The sequence below is a fragment of the Eubalaena glacialis genome, chromosome X, assembly GCF_028564815.1.
Source record: "Eubalaena glacialis isolate mEubGla1 chromosome X, mEubGla1.1.hap2.+ XY, whole genome shotgun sequence".
NCBI lineage: Eukaryota > Metazoa > Chordata > Mammalia > Artiodactyla > Balaenidae > Eubalaena > Eubalaena glacialis.
The window spans coordinates 29,912,905-29,935,354 of NC_083736.1; the positions used below are offsets into that span (position 1 = coordinate 29,912,905).

Here is a 22,450-nt window from a genome sequence, read left to right on the forward strand (position 1 = left end):
AAAGTTAGCAGAAGGAAAGAAATCATAAAGATCAGAGCAGAAATAAATGAAATAGAAACAAAGAAAACAATAGCAAAGATCAATAAAACTAAAAGCTGGTTCTTTGAGAAGATAAACAACATTGATAAGCCATTAGCCAGACTCATCAAGAAAAAGAGGGAGAGGACTCAAATCAATAAAATCAGAAATGAAAAAGGAGAAGTTACAACAGACACCGCAGAAATACAAAGCATCCTAAGAGACTACTACAAGCAACTCTATGCCAATAAAATGGACAACCTGGAAGAAATGGACAAATTCTTAGAAAGGTATAACCTTCCAAGACTGAACCAGGAAGAAACAGAAAATATGAACAGACCAATCACAAGTAATGAAATTGAATCTGTGATTAAAATTCTTCCAACACACAAAAGTCCAGGACCAGATGGCTTCACAGGCGAATTCTATCAAACATTTAGAGAAGAGCTAACACCCATCCTTCTCAAACTCTTCCAAAAAATTGCAGAGGGAGGAACACTCCCAAACTCATTCTATGAGGCCACCATCACCCTGATACCAAAACCAGACAAAGACACTACAAAAGAAGAAAATTACAGACCAATATCACTGATGAATATAGATGCAAAAATCCTCAACAAATTACTAGCAAACAGAATCCAACAACACATTAAAAGGATCATACACCACGATCAAGTGGGATTTATCCCAGGGATGCAAGGATTCTTCAATATACGCAAATCAATCAATGTGATGCACCATATTAACAAATTGAAGAATAAAAACCATATGATCATCTCAATAGATGCAGAAAAAGCTTTTGACAAAATTCAACACCCATTTATGATAAAAACTCTCCAGAAAGTGGGCACAGAGGGAACCTACCTCAACATAATAAAGGCCATATATGACAAACCCACAGCAAACATCATTCTCAATGGTGAAAAACTGAAAGCATTTCCTCTAAGATCAGGAACGAGACAGGGATGTCCATTCTCACCACTATTATTCAACATAGTTCTGGAAGTCCTAGCCATGGCAATCAGAGAAGAAAAAGAAATAAAAGGAATACAAATTGGAAAAGAAGAAGTAAAACTGTCATTGTCTGCAGATGACATGATACTATACATAGAGAATCCTAAAACTGCCACCAGAAAACTGCCAGAGCTAATTATTGGATTTGGTAAAGTTGCAGGATACAAAATTAATGCACAGAAATCTCTTGCATTCCTATACACTAATGATGAAAAATCTGAAGGAGAAATTATGGAAACACTCCCATTTACCATTGCAACAAAAAGAATAAAATACCTAGGAATAAACCTACCTAGGGAGACAAAAGACCCGTATGCAGAAAACTATAAGACACTGATGAAAGAAATTAAAGATGATACCAACAGATGGAGAGATACACCATGTTCTTGGATTGGAAGAATGAACACTGTGAAAATGACTATACTACCCAAAGCAACCTACAGATTCAATGCAATCGCTATCAAATTACCAATGACATTTTTTACAGAAGTAGAACAAATCATCTTAAAATTTGTATGGAGACACAAAAGACCCCGAATAGCCAAAGCAGTCTTGAGGGAAAAAAACGGAGCTGGAGGAATCAGACTCCCTGACTTCAGACTATACTACAAAGCTACAGTAATCAAGACAATATGGTACTGGCACAAAAACAGAAATATAGATCAATGGAACAAGATAGAAAGCCCAGAGATAAACCCACGCACCTATGGTCAACTAATCTATGACAAAGGAGGCAAAGATATACAATGGAGAAAAGACAGTCTCTTCAATAAGTGGTGCTGGGAAAACTGGACAGCTACATGTAAAAGAATGAAATTAGAATGCTCCCTAACACCGTACACAAAAATAAACTCAAAATGGATTAGAGACCTAAATATAAGACTGGACACTATAAAACTCTTAGAGGAAAACATAGGAAGAACACTCTTTGACATAAATCACAGCAAGATCTTTTTTGATCCACCTCCTAGAGTAATGGAAATAAAAACAAACAAATGGGACCTAATGAAACTTCAAAGCTTTTGCACAGCAAAGGAAACCATAAACAAGACGAAAAGACAACCCTCAGAATGGGAAAAAATATTTGCAAACGAATCAACGGACAAAGGATTAATCTCCAAAATATATAAACAGCTCATTCAGCTCAATATTAAAGAAACAAACACCCCAATCCAAAAATGGGCAGAAGACCTAAATAGACATTTCTCCAAAGAAGACATACAGACGGGCACAAAGCACATGAAAAGATGCTCAACATCACTAATTATTAGAGAAATGCAAATCAAAACTACAATGAGGTATCACCTCACACCAATTAGAATGGGCATCATCAGAAAATCTACAAACAACAAATGCTGGAGAGGGTGTGGAGAAAAAGGAGCCCTCTTGCACTGTTGGTGGGAATGTAAATTGATACAGCCACTATGGAGAACAATATGGAGGTTCCTTAAAAAACTAAAAATAGAATTACCATATGACCCAGCAATCCCACTACTGGGCATATACCCAGAGAAAACCGTAATTCAAAAAGACACATGCACTCGAATGTTCATTGCAGCACTATTTACAATAGCCAGGTCATGGAAGCAACCTAAATGCCCATCAACAGACGAATGGATAAAGAAGTTGTGGTACATATATACAATGGAATATTACTCAGCCATAAAAAGGAACGAAATTGAGTCATTTGTTGAGACGTGGATGGATCTAGAGACTGTCATACAGAGTGAAGTAAGTCAGAAAGAGAAAAACAAATATCGTATATTAACGCATGTATGTGGAACCTAGAAAAATGGTACAGATGAACCGGGTTGCAGGGCAGAAGTTGAGACACAGATGTAGAGAACAAACGTATGGACACCAAGGGGGGAAATCTGCGGTGGGGTGGGGATGGGGGTGTGCTGAATTGGGTGATTGTGATTGACATGTATAAAGTGATGTGTATAAAATTGACGACTGATTAAAAAAAATAAAATAAAATGTTTCAGGTGTAAAGCAAAAAAAAAAAAAAAATACTACAGTCTCTCCCACTCCACCCACAGTTCAAAAGCTCTATGAAGGTATACATGTGTAACAATCCTGGTAGTTATACATACAGTGGTCACAGAACCAGCCCATGAGTTTAGGTGCTACAAGCTGAGGAAAGTAAAGTTGGATTCAATGAAAGTCTCCTGGAAACTCCAGATGAGATTGAGAGTTGGGCACAACTCACTCTCCAACAGGATTGTTATGTAGTCCTGATAACAGGAATAAACAATGACCCAAATAGAAAACAAGTAGTACCATGTAAAGTTCATTAAGTCAAAACTTAATAGAATCCTGCCTTGGCTGAGGAAGAGAAAACAAAGGGGAAAAAAACCCCAACATGGTACTTGTAACATTTATTACAGAATAAAGAAAAAATGTCATATTGAAAAAAATTAGAGGGAGTATAAACTCCCAACAGCGGTCTACCAAACAAAAGTTCAGGAAACAGTTCTGGCATCTTCACTGAGATACCATGGACTTCTTAAAAAAGCAACATAAAATCATAAGGCTAGAAGATGTTGAATTTAACAGAAATGGAATGAAATACCAAGGCAACAGAGACACTGATCTCATAAGGAAGAAACTAAAGCCGCATTATCATGATCCAAATTAATATTGGAGATTGTAAAATGTAGACTTGATACTGAACAAAAGAGAAGGGAATGTTTCTTGACTATGGTACTAACCAGCATTCTTTGGACTCAGTAGCAAATAAACAAGTATTCCCATTTGTCAAGTACAGAATTATAGTATTTTCAAGTACCCTAATTAAGTTGTTCCTGTATTTCCAGACTGTGCAAAATCTTTGGCTATGCTGACATGTGGGGAATGTTTTGTTATCCACTAGGGAATAAGTGTAACAACACTTTACTGGTCTCAGAAACTTGGGGATTACTTTTTTCTCAGATGTTTTTCAAATGTTTCAACATCTTCAGTCTTTCTTCCTCTTCCATGGTTCCAACTCTCTCTTTCCATTTATTGATATATATATATATATATACATATCTATATCTATATCTATATATATATATATTAGCTTCCCCCTCGTTTTCAAGGCCACAAATATTATCTGAATGTTCTTCAACGATGACACCCATTTTCTTCCATGCATTTCATCTTCAATGTTAGTCCAAATATCTATAGCCAGATTTTAGCCCTCACTACTTTACAGAAACTTATTTCATGAAAGGCTCCAAATATTTTCCCTGCCAGGTACAATGCTTCTTAAAGCATTAAGTGCCGATAACTAAGACAACCTCTTTAAAATCACCTTGTTCATGAAAACATATCTGCCCTTGACATTAAGATCTTTCTATAATCTTTCTTCCTCTAGAAACTCATCCAGCTTTTCTGGATGTGTGCCTATTTCCTTATGTATCTCTGTTTATCATATATGTATGTGTATGAATACATATGTATAATATGGATATAATATTTTTAATTGTAAAAGTATATATTTTATAACAGAACGCAGTTTTGAAATTATTTTTTCTCAACAGAGAAAAATACTTTACTCAGTATATATTCCGTATATGATCATATGTTCAGAAGCTACTACTCAGATTCTAAAGTATCTAGTACACATAACTTCAAGTAAAGGCATGAGTGAACCATTGCATGAGCAATGTATTGTACATTTTCAAATATATAGTGGGCTCATGAAAATTCTGAGAGATCATCAGGAAGTTATGAATTCTAAAGTGTATAACTTCAAGTGCAAAATAAAAGGCAATTCAAATCACTATGCTGGGCACACGAAACTAATATAACATTGTATGTAAATTGTAATTCAAAAAATAAGATAATTGACCAAAAAAGGCAATTTAGTTGTATTATTAAAAAAAAGAAACGTAATTAAGTTTTAAGCAAAGTAGACAGGAAAGAGAAGTTTACTAGTTCTTTAATAAGCTGATTAAAAACACTCATGACCTCTTGTCCTCCTTCTTTACCGGCATCTCTTAAAGGCCTCTTCTTTTCATGACATCTTTTCTAATTAATATGAAAGTAAGTTCCACATCCCCCAGAGTCCTACTCTGACTATAGAAGCAATTAATTTTCTATTCACTTAAGATTCTATAATGAAGTTTTACCCTTTGACAGAAAAAGTAATTTATTCACTCAAATGTTTATTCAGAAGTTGTTATATCCTTCTTATTGGTAGCAGAGCCTGACTTAAAACGTGCCTGCAGAACTGAAAAAAAAAATCACTTATTCACATAATCAAACATTAATTGGATTAAATACCAGGCGCTATGTTACACACTGCATACCAAAACCAAACTAAGCCAAACCAAAAGCAAACGAACAAACAAACAAAACCCAAACAGATTAAGTTCCAGTCCCTAGTTTCTAGAAACCAACAATATAATCAATGTAACAATGGCGAGAAATCAGTTTGGATAAGTAGAAAGGAATTAGGTCATGGTAGTCTGCATAAGGGCAACATGAAGACAGTGACTTTGCCAATGCCTTTCAGTCAAAGGCCACCAGGAACCTGCCTGTAGATGAACAAAGTTAAGTTGATTTACTAGTTGCAACAAGAGACATGGCATGTGATAGGGATCTATGGGGGTATGTCTCTAAGAGGATGTTACAAATAGTTTATAGGGTTTGGGCTTGTGTAAGGTGATGTGGGTGGTCAAGGAAGCAAGGCTTTGCCTTTAATTAGACGCTGTAAGGAAGTGGAGGTGATTCTATGATTGGCTATCTTAAATCTTCTTATCTAGATGGCAGAAAGAATGTAGAGAGGCTAAAGCCATGATTAGTAAAGGTGCATAATCTGTCATATTAGTGAAGAGGAGGGATATTTGGTCATTTTGGGTGGTTTGGACAATGTTAGTATTTTTTACTGTATTGAGACATAATTACACAATGGTCACGTTTTTGTCATGATCCATCATGATTGTGGAGTGGCCTTGTCTGAGGTGAGCATTCTGAGTTGTTTGTCATATTCAACATGAGAACATTACAGACTAGCTGCGAGCACTAGTACAGCATCTAGCACCTCCAAGGCCTAACTGTAGTGCCAAGCCGGCTCCTGGGTCTCAGTGGCTGCTCTTTTCTTTCTCAAATGAATGTAAACAGAGGCATAACTACTTATAAGGATACTACTTATGTTTTAGTAAGTTCACTCTGGCAGAAGTGGTGTGAAAACTTCTAAAGTAATACAACATTAGTGGCAGTGAAGACCAGCTAGGGACTGTCATCTTAAACCAAAGTCAGCCATGATATTAGCTTTAGTCATGGTTGTGGTGATGGGAATAGGGAGAATTGGACAGTTTCAAGAGCTGTTAAGGGAATGAGATTAAATGAACTTGTCAAAGGGTAGACTTGTGAATGGTAGGAAAAAAATCTAGATGACCCAGTTAGCTTTTAGGTTTCTGGATGAGGTTGCTGGAAGAAGAAAAGTAAAAAGAAAGAATAAAGGAGGGCTGGAGAGAGACTGAAGTTTAAGTTTGCAGGCAAACATTCAATTAATTTTGTCTATTAGGCAATTAGATATATTGGACTGGGCTTTAAGGGAGAGACAGGAGCTAAAGATACACATTTGGGAGTCATTAGAAAATAGATGCTATTTGAATGGGAAGTAATGAGGATAATCTAGAGAGGAAAACAAGGGAAGAACTGTACAGAATTTCAATATTAAAGGAAAAACAAGGTGGAACAAAAGGGCAAAAACGTTAAAAAGGTAAACAATAGAGAGTGGTATTCCATAATCCAAAGGAGGAAAGAATTTCATGAAGGACTAAGAGGTTAATAGGGTCTAGTCCTGCAGAGAAGTTGAGGAAATAAGGCACAAAAATATTCACATATGTGTTTATAGGATAGGACAGCCTGTTTAAATGCTGATGATAAAGACCCAGAAAATAGGGAGACACTGAAGAAATGGATGTGTGGCTGAATGGAAGCAGGTTCCTGAGGACACAGACAGTGAAGATATTGAATACACATCCCCCGAGATCAGCCCTAATGAGCCAAAACACAGTCTCTTCCACCAAGGCAGAGGGAAAGAAAGAGACCGTGAGCACAAATACACATAATTTAAGAGAGATTATTTTAACTAAAGTAAGAGGGAAAGTCACCTACTGTAAATGGTGGGGAAAAGTTTAAGAGACCCATGAAAACTTGAAATAATAGTTAAGAAAAGTTGAGAAAATTTACTAGGGAAGTATGGAAAGCTTAGGAAGAGCTACTGATGAGTCTGTTCAAGTGAGGTATTTCCGAAATGGAGTAACGTGTGGCAGCGAAACATCTACAGCATTGTTAATGCAAGTGGGTAGGTGAATTGAGGAGATGAGGGAAATGGAAGCTTTTGGAGACAGCAAGATAGCCCACATGGGCTGAGATTTTTAAGAATAAAGGCATAATTTGGGTGGAGGAGATTGTGAACCTGATGCCAAAGTCTTCAAAGAGAAAATAACAGAATAAATTGGTGAATGACAGATGGCCACTTGGCATGATACACAAGGGAAGAGGTAGTTTTACATTAAGGGTGGTGCCTTTGGAAGTGACCCTGAGAAGTGAGTAAACTAGCAATTCTAAAGGAGTGGAGGAGTGAGTCATTAGTCTTCGTGGTGATCTTAAGAGTAAAAGTATTGGGTTGGCCAAAAAGTTCGTTCGGGCTTTTTCCCTGTCTTACAGAAAAACCCGAACGAACTTTTTGGCCAACCCAATAAATTCCATATATGAACAAAACGGGTATACAGGAGAGAAAGTCTGTTTTGGAAGAAGGGTTTCCGAGTGCACAGTGAATGAGTGTGACAAAGCACACTCAGTGAAGAGAAAGTGAGAAGGAAAGAGTACAGAAGAGCATAGAGACGAAGATACAAGAAAGGACAGGTGAATAGAGGTTCCTATATTCTCGGTGGCAAACACAGGTAATAGAGATAAGGGAAACGTAGAATTAATTGGCTTGAAGATTTCCCACAGAACTTGGTGAAAAGTTGATTTGGTATGGGTGTAAGCAAGTGTAAGTCCCAGGAAGAGCCCAAGGCCTGTTCACCTTAATGGCTAGTAGGAAGGCTTTTCAGGAGAACATTGTAGAGGTATAAAATCACCTTGGGGTAAGAAGAGCTTGATTTGTTGTTTTAATTACTAACTTACATTACCATGTGCTTAGTTCAAGAAGTTGAGTAGCTATACCTGTTAAGTCAGCTGGAAATTCTGAACTATGGCGACATTAACAGAATGAGTGAAGAACACCTAGGAGTCTGGTAAAGTCTCCCATTGTGTATTGATTCTCCAACATTTATGTATATAGGAATCACCTGTGGATCTTGTTTAAATGCAAATTCTGATTTATCAAGCCTGAAATCAATCCTACAGTTCTAAGAAGCTCACAGATGATGCCAATACTGGTTGTCCAGGGACCACACTTTGAGTAGATATGTCCCCTAGAACTCAACTTTTAAAAAAGTGTATTATGTTAATTATATGGATAAAACACATGGTTAATAGAGAAGGAAAATTTTTGCTAGATTTAAAAGTATATAAAACTGAAGTGATAATGTCCTAGGATATTCTAATTGGCTGAAAGTGCTTGATTCCTTCATTCATTTATTACTTCAAGTGAAAGAAAAAAAAGAGGAGGTATTATTTAGCCATTTTTAATGAATGCCTAAAAATGAATTAATACCACTCAAGCTCATGAGATAGGCCTCCCATGTGTTCAAAATAACCTACATAAACTGACAGGTGAAGAAGCAAGAAAATTAATGTATGCCTAAACTGCATATCCATCATCATTACAATGTATTTCTCTCAAGGATTTTTTAAATACATATACATTATATTTAGCCTGAAGGAAATGTCTAGGTAAATCATTTCATGTCCTATTTTAGTAGGCAATTAAGAATGATGTTTTTATTTCAGAATATGAGAGTAGAAGTTGATAAAGGTGACTCAACGAAGCATCAGAAAACCACTCATACAGTATTGTACATTTTTTTTTAGCACTTTCAGTCTCTCATTGCTGACACTATTGATTAAATGCAAATTGCTTCTAGGTAACCATATGGTAACAGGAAATTTTTAAATTTACAGTCTGGAAATGCTAGAATTCAATTTTCCTGCTTGATCAAAGCTATTTTAAGACACAGAAATAGGATGGCAAACAGTTAAGTAGATTATTCAGATAGATAAAAAATTTTTAATTAGCTAATAAAATGTCTACCCAAGGTGATTCATACTTTCAGTGGTCGAGTATGTCACATGAACTCCGAAAAATAATTAGAGTTCATCTTCTCTAAGTAATTTTCTACTTGTAGAATTTCCCTCAAAAATTATAACAAAGAGAGGGAGGGGCAAGATGGCGGAAGAGTAAGACGCGGAGATCACCTTCCTCCCCACAGATACATGAGAAATACATCTACACGTGGAACTGCTCCTACAGAACACCCACTGAACGCTGGCAGAAGACGTCAGACCTCCCAAAAGGCAAGAAAATCCCCACGTACTTGGGTAGGGCAAAAGAAAAAAGAAATAACAGAGACAAAAGAATAGGGACAGGACCTGCACCAGTGGGAGGGAGCTGTGAAGGAGGAAAGGTTTCCACACACTAGGAAGCCCCTTCGTGGGCAGAGACTGCGGGTAGCAGAGGGGGGAAGCTTCAGAGCCACGGAGGAGAGCGCAGCCACAGGGGTGCGGGGGGCAAAGCAGAGAGATTCCCGCACAGAGGAGCGGTGCCGACCAGCACTCACCAGCCCGAGAGGCTTGTCTGCTCAGCCGCCGGGGCGGGCGGGGGCTGGGAGCTGAGGCTCGGGCTTCAGTGCTAGCCGGGAGGGAGTCCGGGAAAAAGACTGCAGCTGCCGAAGAGGCAAGAGACTTTTTCTTGCCTCTTTGTTTCGCGGCGCACAAGGAGAGGGGATTCAGAGCGCCGCCTAAACGAGCTCCAGAGACGGGCGCGAGCCGCGGCTATCAGCGCGGACCCCAGAGACGGGCATGAGACACTAAGGCTGCTGCTGCCGCCACCAAAAAGCCTGTGGGCGAGCACAGGTCATTCTCCACACCGCCCCTCCTGGGAGCCTGTGCAGCCCGCCACGGCCAGGCTCCCGTAATCGGGGGACAACTTCCCCGGGAGAGCGCACGGCGCGCCTCAGGCTGCTGCAACATCACGCCGGCTTCTGCCGCCGCAGGCTCGCCCCGCCTCCTCCGTACCGCTCCTTCCCCCCGGCCTGACTGAGCCACAGCCCCGGAATCAGCTGCTCCTTTAACCCCGTTCTGTCTGGGCGGGGAACAGACGCCCTCAGGGGACCTACATGCAGAGGCAGGTCCAAATCCAAAGCTGAACCCTGGGAGCTGTACGAACAAAGAAGAGAAAGGGAAATCTCTCCCAGCAGCCTCAGAAGCAGCGGATTAAAGCTCCACAAACAACTTGATGTGCCTCCATCTGTTGAATACCTGAATAGACAACGAATAATCCCAAATTTAGGAGGTGGACTTTGGGAGCAGGATATATTAACTTTTCCCCTTTTCCTTTTTTTGTGAGTGTATATGTGTATGCTTCTGGGTGAGATTTTGTCTGTATAGCTTTGCTCTCACCGTTAGTCTTAGGGTTAGGTCCGTCCGTTTTTTTTTTGTTTTTTTTTAACTTAAAAAAATTTTTTTTCCTAATAAATGTTTTCTTAATAATTTTTTCCTTATTTTCTATTTTTAAAAAATTAAAAAAAAATTTTTAATAAGTTTTTTCATATTTTTTATTTTAAAAAACTAAAAATTTTTTTTTCTTAATAAATTTTTTCTTAATAATTTTTTTCTTATTTTTAGTATAAAACATTAATAAATCTATTTTTAAAAATTAAAAAAAAATTTTTCTTAATAAATTTATTTTTAATAATTTTTTTTATTATAATTGCTTTATTTTATTTTATTTTATCCTCTTTCTTTCTTTCTTTCCATTTTTTCTCCCTTTTATTCTGAGCCGTGTGGATGAAAGGCTCTTGGTGCTCCAGCCAGGCATCAGGGCTGTGCCTCTGAGGTGGGAGAGCCAACTTCAGGACACTGGTCCACAAGAGACCTCCCAGCTCCACGTAATACCAAACGGCGAAAATCTCTCAGAGATCTCCATCTCAACATCAAGACCCAGCTTCACTCAACGACCAGCAAGCTACAGTGCTGGACACCCTATGCCAAACAACTAGCAAGACAGGAACACAGCCCCATCCATTAACAGAGAGGCTGCCTAAAATCAAAATAAGGCCACAGACACCCCAAAACACACCACCAGACGTGGACGAGCCCACCAGAAAGACAACATCCAGCCTCATCCACCAGAACACAGGCACTAGTTCCCTCCACCAGGAAACCTACACAACCCACTGAACCAACCTTAGCCACTGGGGACAGATACCAAAAACAACGGGAACTACGAACCTGCAGCCTGTGAAAAGGAGACCCCAAACACAGTAAGATAAGCAAAATGAGAAGACAGAAAAACACACAGCAGATGAAGGAGCAGGGTCAAAACACACCAGACCTAACAAATGAAGAGGAAATAGGTAGTCTACCTGAAAAAGAATTCAGAATAATGATAGTAAGGATGATCCAAAATCTTGGAAATAGAGTAGACAAAATGCAAGAAACATTTAACAAGGACGTAGAAGAACTAAAGAGGAACCAAGCAACGATGAAAAGCACAATAAATGAAATTAAAAATACTCTAGAAGGGATCAATAGCAGAATAACTGAGGCAGAAGAACGGATAAGTGACCTGGAAGATAAAATGGTGGAAATAACTACTGCAGAGCAGAATAAAGAAAAAAGAATGAAAAGAACTGAGGACAGTCTCAGAGACCTCTGGGACAGCATTAAACGCACCAACATTCGAATTATAGGGGTCCCAGAAGAAGAAGAGAAAAAGAAAGGGACTGAGAAAATATTTGAAGAGATTATAGTTGAAAACTTCCCTAATATGGGAAAGGAAATAGTTAATCAAGTCCTGGAAGCACAGAGAGTCCCATACAGGATAAATCCAAGGAGAAACACACCAAGACACATATTAATCAAACTATCAAAAATTAAATATAAAGAAAACATATTAAAAGCAGCAAGGGAAAAACAACAAATAACACACAAGGGCATCCCCATAAGGTTAACAGCTGATCTTTCAGCAGAAACTCTGCAAGCCAGAAGGGAGTGGCAGGATATACTTAAAGTGATGAAGGAGAAAAACCTACAACCAAGATTACTCTACCCAGCAAGGATCTCATTCAGACTGGATGGAGAAATTAAAACCTTTACAGACAAGCAAAAGCTGAGAGAGTTCAGCACCACCAAACCAGCTTTACAACAAATGCTAAAGGAACTTCTCTAGGCAAGAAACACAAGAGAAGGAAAACACCTACAATAACAAACCCAAAACATTTAAGAAAATGGGAATAGGAACATACGTATCGATAAGTACCTTAAATGTAAATGGATTAAATGCTCCCACCAAAAGACACAGACTGGCTGAATGGATACAAAAACAAGACCCGTATATATGCTGTCTACAAGAGACCCACTTCAGACCTAGAGACACATACAGACTGAAAGTGAGGGGATGGAAAAAGATATTCCATGCAAATGGAAATCAAAAGAAAGCTGGAGTAGCAAGTCTCGTATCAGACAAAATAGACTTTAAAATAAAGACTATTACAAGAGACAAAGAAGGACACTATATAATGATCAAGGGATCGATCCAAGAGGAAGGTATAACAATTGTAAATATTTATGCACCCAACATAGGAGCACCTCAATACATAAGGCAAATACTAACAGCCATAAAAGGGGAAATCGACAGTAACACAATCATAGTAGGGGACTTTAACACCCCACTTTCATCAATGGACAGATCATCCAAAATGAAAATAAATAAGGAAACACAAGCTTTAAATGATACATTAAACAAGATGGACTTAATTGATATTTATAGGACATTCCACCCAAAAACAACAGAATACACATTCTTCTCAAGTGCTCATGGAACATTCTCCAGGATAGATCATATCTTGGGTCACAAATCAAGCCTTGGTAAATTTAAAAAAATTGAAATCGTATCAAGTATCTTTTCCGACCACAACGCTATGAGACTAGATATCAATTACAGGAAAAGATCTGTAAAAAATACAAACACATGGAGGCTACACAATACACTACTTAATAACGAAGTGATCACTGAAGAAATCAAAGGGGAAATCAAAAAATACCTAGAAACAAATGACAATGGAGACACGACGATCCAAAACCTATGGGATGCAGCAAAAGCAGTTCTAAGAGGGAAGTTTATAGCAATACAAGCCTACATCAAGAAACAGGAAACATCTCGAATAAACAACCTAACCTTGCACCTAAAGCAATTAGAGAAAGAAGAACAAAAAAACCCCAAAGCTAGCAGAAGGAAAGAAATCATAAAGATCAGATCAGAAATAAATGAAAAAGAAATGAAGGAAACAATAGCAAAAATCAATGAAACTAAAAGCTGGTTCTTTGAGAAGATAAACAAAATTGATAAACCATTAGCCAGACTCATCAAGAGAAAAAGGGAGAAGACTCAAATTAATAGAATTAGAAATGAAAAAGGAGAAGTAACCACTGACACTGCAGAAATACAAACGATCATGAGAGATTACTACAAGCAACTCTATGCCAATAAAATGGACAACCTGGAAGAAATGGACAGATTCTTAGAAATGCACAACCTGCCAAGACTGAACCAGGAAGAAATAGAAAATATGAACAGACCAATCACAAGCACTGAAATTGAAACTGTGATTAAAAATCTTCCAACACACAAAAGCCCAGGACCAGATGGCTTCACAGGCGAATTCTATCAAACATTTAGAGAAGAGCTAACACCTATCCTTCTCAAACTCTTCCAAAATATTGCAGAGGGAGGAACACTCCCCAACTCATTCTACGAGGCCACCATCACCCTGATACCAAAACCAGACAAAGATGTCACAAAGAAAGAAAACTACAGGCCAATATCACTGATGAACATAGATGCAAAAATCCTCAACAAAATACTAGCAAACAGAATCCAACAGCACATTAAAAGGATTATACACCATGATCAAGTGGGGTTTATTCCAGGAATGCAAGGATTCTTCAATATACGCAAATCAATCAACGTGATACATCATATTAACAAATTGAAGGAGAAAAACCGTATGATCATCTCAATAGATGCAGAGAAAGCTTTCGACAAAATTCAACACCCATTTATGATAAAAGTCCTGCAGAAAGTAGGCATAGAGGGAACTTTCCTCAACATAATAAAGGCCATATATGACAAACCCACAGCCAACATTGTCCTCAATGGTGAAAAACTGAAACCATTTCCACTAAGATCAGGAACAAGACAAGGTTGCCCACTCTCACCACTATTATTCAACATAGTTTTGGAAGTGTTAGCCACAGCAATCAGAGAAGAAAAAGAAATAAAAGGAATCCAAATCGGAAAAGAAGAAGTAAAGCTGTCACTGTTTGCAGATGACATGATACTATACATAGAGAATCCAAAAGATGCTACCAGAAAACTACTAGAGCTAATCAATGAATTTGGTAAAGTAGCAGGATACAAAATTAATGCACAGAAATCTCTTGCATTCCTGTATACTAATGATGAAAAATCTGAAAGTGAAATTAAGAAAACACTCCCGTTTACCATTGCAACAAAAAGAATAAAATATCTAGGAATAAACCTACCTAAGGAGACAAAAGACCTGTATGCAGAAAATTATAGGACACTGATGAAAGAAATTAAAGATGATACAAACAGATGGAGAGATATACCATGTTCTTGGATTGGAAGAATCAACATTGTGAAAATGACTCTGCTACCCAAAGCAATCTACAGATTCAATGCAATCCCTATCAAACTACCACTGGCATTTTTCACAGAACTAGAACAAAAAATTTCACAATTTGTATGGAAACACAGAAGACCCCGAATAGCCAAAGCAATCTTGAGAACGAAAAATGGAGCTGGAGGAATCAGGCTCCCTGACTTCAGACTATATTACAAAGCTACAGTAATCAAGATAGTTTGGTACTGGCACAAAAACAGAAATATAGATCAATGGAACAGGATAGAAAGCCCAGAGATAAGCCCACGCACATATGGTCACCTTATCTTTGATAAAGGAGGCAAGCATATACAGTGGAGAAAAGACAGCCTCTTCAACAAGTGGTGCTGGGAAAATTGGACAGGTACATGTAAAAGTATGAAATTAGAACACTCCCTGACACCATACACAAAAATAAACTCAAAATGGATTAAAGACCTAAGTGTAAGGCCAGACACTATCAAACTCTTAGAGGAAAACATAGGCAGAACACTCTATGACATAAATCACAGCAAGATCCTTTTTGACCCACCTCCTAGAGAAATGGAAATAAAAACACAAATAAACAAATGGGACCTAATGAAACTTAAAAGCTTTTGCACAGCAAAGGAAACCATAAACAAGACCAAAAGACAACCCTCAGAATGGGAGAAAATATTTGCAAATGAAGCAACTGACAAAGGATTAATCTCCAAGATTTACAAGCAGCTCATGCAGCTCAATAACAAAAAAACAAACAACCCAATCCAAAAATGGGCAGAAGACCTAAATAGACATTTCTCCAAAGAAGAGATACAGATTGCCAACAGACACATGAAAGAATGCTCAACATCATTAATCATTAGAGAAATGCAAATCAAAACTACAATGAGGTATCATCTCACACCAGTCAGAATGGCCATCATCAAAAAATCTAGAAACAATAAATGCTGGAGAGGGTGTGGAGAAAAGGGAACACTCTTGCACTGTTGGTGGGAATGTAAATTGATACAGCCACTATGGAGAACAGTATGGAGGTTCCTTAAAAAACTAAAAATAGAACTACCATACGACCCAGCAATCCCACTACTGGGCATATACCCTGAGAAAACCATAATTCAGAAAGAGTCATGTACCAAAATATTCATTGCAGCTCTGTTTACAATAGCCAGGACATGGAAGCAACCTAGGTGTCCATCATCGGATGAATGGATAAAGAAGATGTGGCACATATACACAATGGAGTATTACTCAGCCATAAAAAGAAATGAAATGGAGGTGTTTGTAATGAGGTGGATGGAGTTAGAGTCTGTCATACAGAGTGCAGTAAGTCAGAAAGAGAAAAAGAAATACAGTATGCTAACACATATATATGGAATCTAAGGAAAAAAAAATGGTCATGAAGAACCTAGTGGCAAGATGGGAATAAAGACACAGACCTACTAGAGAATGGACTTGAGGATATGGGGAGGGGGAGGGGTGAGATGTGACAGGGTGAGAGAGTGTCATGGACATATATACACTACCAAACGTAAAATAGATAGCTAGTGGGAAGCAGCCGCATAGCACAGGGAGATCAGCTCGGTGCTTTGTGACCACCTAGAGGGGTGGGATAGGGAGGGTGGGAGGGAGGGAGATGCGAGAGGGAAGAGATATGGGAACATATGTATATGTATAACTGATTCACTTTGTTATAAAGCAGAAGCTAACACACCATTGTAAAGCAATTATACTTCAATAAAGATGTTTAAAAAAAAATTATAACAAAGAATATACCTTTGAATAAGTATACTCTGAAATAAGACATTTTGCTATTTTCTACTACATGTTATCCTTCAGTTTAATTTTAAAACTAAAACATTAACAATATAATCATAATTCCCTTTTCTTGAAACTATTTATAATAGTCCGTTACTAAGCTTATAACAGAATACCATAGAAAGCCAATAAGAAATTTAAAATAACTTTCCCATTTATAAACAGTCAACTCTGAGAAATGTTGATGAAATTCTCTCTCCCCCTCAAGCAGCCTAAAAAAATAGAATTTTTTCTCCTAGAAGAAGATTTTTTTGTTCTCCAAAAGTTCCAACCCCACGGCAGGTATTCCCTTGTATCTGTGGTAGTGTTGTATTTGTAAAAATCTAATAGATTTTGTAATTCATGAAATCAAATGCTTGAAAGATAAAGCAGAGTGAATCCACACATGTGATATTCCTATAGCTAAAATTATTTAACATTCAGAATACCTGTTTCTTTAGCCTGCCCACTGCAGAATATTCACTCTGCCTGTTAGAAATTCCCTCACAAACTATTGCCAATTATATACCAAAAATGGATGTTTATAAGTCGAAGTCGAAAAATCAAAGCCTTGATAATGTCCCTGAAGATGAAACAGCTCTTATTAAATTAATAAAAATCCCTATTGCGAAGGATGAAACTATAATGTCTCAGTAGGGAATAAAACCAGCAAACAATCTTTTATAAAAAAATACTGAAAAAGGCCGGGCATCTTTTAGTTATGGTAATGTAATACATACATATCCAGAAAACGCAAATATGTTATAACTTATGACAATTATTAATGACTTTGAAGTATAACATTTTGATGATAGTGAGAGCACAAACAGGGTCTTTAGTATTTTTAAGGGTCGGGTCTCTTCTATTCCATTCTATTCTGAAAGCCTGCTAAAATCCCAGCCTTCAGGTGAAAGAACAATATATGAAGGGAAATCAATGAGTTCATGTTACAAAGTTGTTAATTTACAGCTAAATAATATAAAAGTTAAAGAAGGTTTACAAAAAGCATTCCTCGTTAGTCACAGCAGAATCAGTAAACATTTCTCTATGCTAAACTTTGATTCTACTTGATATGTAAAATATTTTTCAAAGATATATTTAAAAGCATTATATCATATCACTTTAATCTTTTCAACTTTAAGAGAATAAGAGTTCAGAGCATAAAGTTTACAAGCAGCAAAACTTAGAAAAATACATAAAAATTAATGCATAACCTACATTGACTTTTTCTTTAAGGTCTGAGAAGTTGCCTTCCTTCCGATAGATTGCAAATTCAGGACTCTGCAACACAGCTTCTGAACGAGTAATCCAACTGTGAAGTTCAGTTATATCGACATCCAACCTAAGACAGGGAAGAATAAGGGTCATTATTTCTCGCTTATCTCTTTCTTCTATATGGGGGAAAAAAAAAAATCTATCAACATTTACCATTTTTTTCCCAACCTGAAACTTCTGCCTGATGTCCCTATTACTGTTAACAGCACTACTATTTCCCTAGTCAGGATGGCTCAAAATTTGGAGTCAGCTTTGATCTAGTCCCATGATCACGGAGGTCATTTTATTCATCTCAATGTAGCAATGACCTCTACAGTACCTTCTATAAGTTATTCCTCAGCCTTTGTTTGAATGTCTGCATGATTGAAAAGTTAGTACTTTCCAAGATAACTCTCTTTCTTTTTGGAATGTACTTACAGTAAACAAAAAATTCCTTTTGGTGGCCCCCATTAAACCATACCTCGGATACTCATGCCCTTCGTGTTGTCTCCAACCATATTGACGCTGTGTTTGGTCATGTGACTTGCTATAGCAAATGGGAGGGATATTAGTACGTGTAATGCAAGCATGGGCTTGATAAGTGCTTGCACCTTGGATCTTGTCTTCGTAGAACACACACTCTGAGAAGGCAAGTGTTATATAAGACTTTGAAGGATCCTAAAGTGCTTTACAAAAGCTCAGGCTTGCCAGGTGGAGAGACCACGTGAAAGAGCATGCAGCACCAGGCAAGTGAATAAAGCCTTCTTTGACCTTCTGACCCAACTCAAACACCAGCTGAATACAACCAAGTGAGTGCTCCAGCTGACTCCACTCAGAGCCACGGAACTGCCCAAAGAGCCCTGCCCACATTGCAAAATTGTGAGATATGATTGATAAATAAATAAATAAGCCATTAAATTTTGAGGTGGGTTGTTATGCTGCAATAGATACGTGATCACCCACACTGTTATTCTCAAACATTCTTTTATTGCAGAGGTCTATGGAGCTACTGGGAATAAACTATTAACTCTGATGAGGTGATTCAGGTCTACTTAAAGCAGAGATTTTCAGGGAGTAAGGTGAGTTGCAAGGGTGGAGAATGTCTATGAATCACTTGAAATTTCAGGCACAATTCTGAATGTGTGTGCATTTTTCTTGAGAAAGAACCTTTAGATTTTATCAGCATCTGTAAAGAATCTATGATAACGGGAATTTAGAGATCATCTAATCCAACTGTTTATTAAACAAAACAAACAGACAAACAAACAAATGAAAGTTATCCAGAAAAATCAATGACTTACTCAATTTTCATAGGAAATCTGTGGAGTAGACCAAAAATACAAATACAAGATTTAAGACACCAAGTAATGTACTGTAATCACCATGCTGTAGCTTCTTTTCCAATACAATCCTCAAATAGTTGAAATCAACTCTTTAAATCCACTAGAAGATATCTGATGGTCAGCCTACCCTACTCCTAGTTACTTCAATGGATATTCCATGGTTTGTCAGTATCTTACTTTCCTTAAAATTTGGTTCCTAAAAAGATCATATCAGCGGTGTTTAGTATAATTAGGAAAGAATAGACAATGATCTTCTTTATTTATGAGTACTTTCATTGAGGTAGCCTATGAGCTCAATCAACTCAAATTTCAGGGCTTTAAATCATATAAACCTGTTAGAATTTTTCATGTTAGTTGCAGGCTATTGTTTTAAAATTAAACTGATAAAGAGCTTCACAGAACATGAAACACTTCCAAAAGCCTTTTGTTTTCTTACAAAAATCAGTGGTAATGTACTACCAATCTCTCTGCTCATATGAGGAGATGGAGGCTCAGAGAAATTAAGTCAATTCATCTCAGACTATTAGTACCATACGGACGAAACTTAATTCATCTTGTTCACCATTATATCCTTCACCTCAAAGAGGACCTGATTCATAGTAATAAATATTTACTAAGTTTTTATTTACCAAGGCTACCCACCTGGAAATAGAAGAAACAGAGATCTGAATTCAGATTCTTTTTTTTCTAAATTCCACATCATTAAATGTCAATCCCTTATTTCATTTGCATATGGATTATAAATATTTATGGTGTTTTATTTTATCATACATGGTGGTTATCTTTCCTACATTTGTTTTTTGCATAAGTTTAACTATTAGGTTTCCTATTTCTTCACTTGTAATGTTGATTTTAAAAGAGTCCTGTTGCACGCTACTAAAAATCTTTCTCACTGATGTTAATTTATGAAATCAACAGTCTTCAACTATGGTCATTTAGCCACCCACCAAATCCAGTGCATGTTTTCCATCAGAATGTCTTAAGAAGGACATTTTTGTTTTTCCTTTAGTCCAGTATAAAAATCTCTGTGTCCCTCTGCCTGTGGACATTCACTTGCCAGTGCATGGGGCAGGCCAGGAGTACTGGGATGTTAATACCTCAGGAGTGACCCTCAGCTAGGGAGAGCCGGGAGTTGGTAGATAAATATCCCAGCTCCCTTGCCTTCAGTGCAACCACCTTGAAGGATATTACACACAGTGTCTCAGAAGGTTCCCAGCAGGACTGAGCACAGTTGCCTCCATTGTTAACCTGCTCATGTATCATCCTGTAATGGCTGCCTTTTTCTTATCTCACTTCCTCACTTTGCTTCCTGGGATTATTTCCTAAAAAAACTACCTGCACCAAATCTTTGTCTCCAGATCCACTCTTGTGGAAACCCAGACTAAGGCAATGATCAACAGCCTCAAATGAACCCAGCATCCTGCCATATTTAATTTTTTCACCTTGAGCTCTGACTCTCCACAGGAACTATTTCAAACTTTTCCCAAAGCTCTCAAAGCTCTGATCCATCTTTTTTGTTTGGGATTGACATACACACTGCTATATTTAAAATAAAAAACCATCAAGGGAAAAAAAAATCAACCAAAATGAAAAAAAAGCTCTCATCCATCTTCTTTCTCCACCTATCAACAGACGACACTGTTTCCTACTTTACAGAGAAAAGTGCAATTATCAGACTAGAATTTCTCTCCCTTCCACTTCCTATGTCCAAATATTCAATCTTACCTGCCTGTGCCCTTCTCATTCCTTTCCCTTCAAGTGAGTTTCTCTTCTTTTACTTAAAGCCAATCCCTCTACCTGCATTTTGTACTTCATTCTCTTACTTCTTCTCAGGCGTTTGAGTCTATCAATTTCTTTAATGTATCCACTGTAAATTCAACCCCTCCCTCTCAAGTGAATTCTTCATATGGAAATTTAAACATACTTTATTGATTCCTTTATTAAAAAATCAACACTCTCTTGACCCCCATATTCTCCTCTGGCCATTCTCTTATCTTCTGCAAAGGCAAATGTTTTGCAACAGTTGTCCAGTTTCCTGTCGGTTCCCCACCTCCTATTCACTCCTTAATCCACTCAATGTTGTTTCTTAACAAAAACATATTAATAAAGGAATCATGTCACTAAAGCCAATAGAGAGTTTTACTTTCTTGCCATCTAGCAACACTTAACACTGTTGTTGACCATACTCTTCTTTGAAATTCTTTTTTTGCCTCCATGATCCCCCTCTATTTATTTTGTCTTCTATTTCTATGACCACGGGTAGTTTTTTCTTTGCAGGCTCATCCTCTTCCATCCTGTTATTACATGCTGAAGTTTATCAAGGCCCAGTTCATTTTCAATCATCTTCTATCCTATTATATTACTCTCTCTCACTAGCAATCTTATTCATGCTAATGACCTTAACCACAATATATATATCAATGACTCTGATACAGATATCTCTACTTCAAGCATTTCTTCTGAGCTCCATAGCTACATAACCATCCGCCTACTGGATGATTCCACTTGCATGCTGTAAGAGCTCTTTCAATATATAATGTCAAGACCTAATGTTTGATTTTCTCTCCCAAACTGGTACCCTCCCAGTGTCCTCAGACCTGTGAATGGCATCACCGTCTATCACCTTTGATACCCTCCTCTCCCTTCCCTCACATATTTAGCAAAGTCTAATCCATCAAACATTCTATTTCCTGTGAATTTGTCTGCTGCTCAGGATCTCTACAGTTGGCATCCTCACTGATCTTGCCATGAAATGTGACCAAAACTACTGAAATGGCCTCTCCACTGGTTCTAGGCAACCTTTCTGGAACCCTCCCATCTGTTCCATGCACTACTGGTGAAATTATCATTTCTAAAAGATATCTGATTATATAACCTTCATTCATTAAGCCACTCAAAGATTTTCCATTTTTCTTAGGATAAAGAGCAAAATTTCAGACCTCTTAACCCTATACTTTACTTCTAGAAACAAATCTCTCTTCAAGTTTCTTAGGGAACCAAGGAGCCATACTGCAGTCTTGTCCCTCCCCCAATGAAGTGAAATCCTTCATTGACTCTTATCCACTAGAAGATTTCTATTTTGGAAACCTGGCTTCTTGATATAATCCACTTTGGTCACTCTGGTCAAATCTGTCCCTTCACCTTTACACTAGTCTGACTCAATTACACATCAAATACTCTCTGAGTCATAAA

At 37.6% G+C, this 22,450-nt stretch overlaps 1 protein-coding gene across 1 annotated transcript in view; it reads right to left on the reverse strand.

Moving 5' to 3' along the window:
• DMD (dystrophin) overlaps window positions 1–22,450 on the reverse strand; it is a 1,714,964-nt gene that overhangs the window by 1,395,454 nt on the left and 297,060 nt on the right. The window contains exon 13 of the mRNA XM_061178407.1: window positions 17,880–18,003. Coding sequence (XP_061034390.1) covers window positions 17,880–18,003 — 124 coding nt within the window. The remainder of the gene's footprint in view (window positions 1–17,879; window positions 18,004–22,450) is intronic.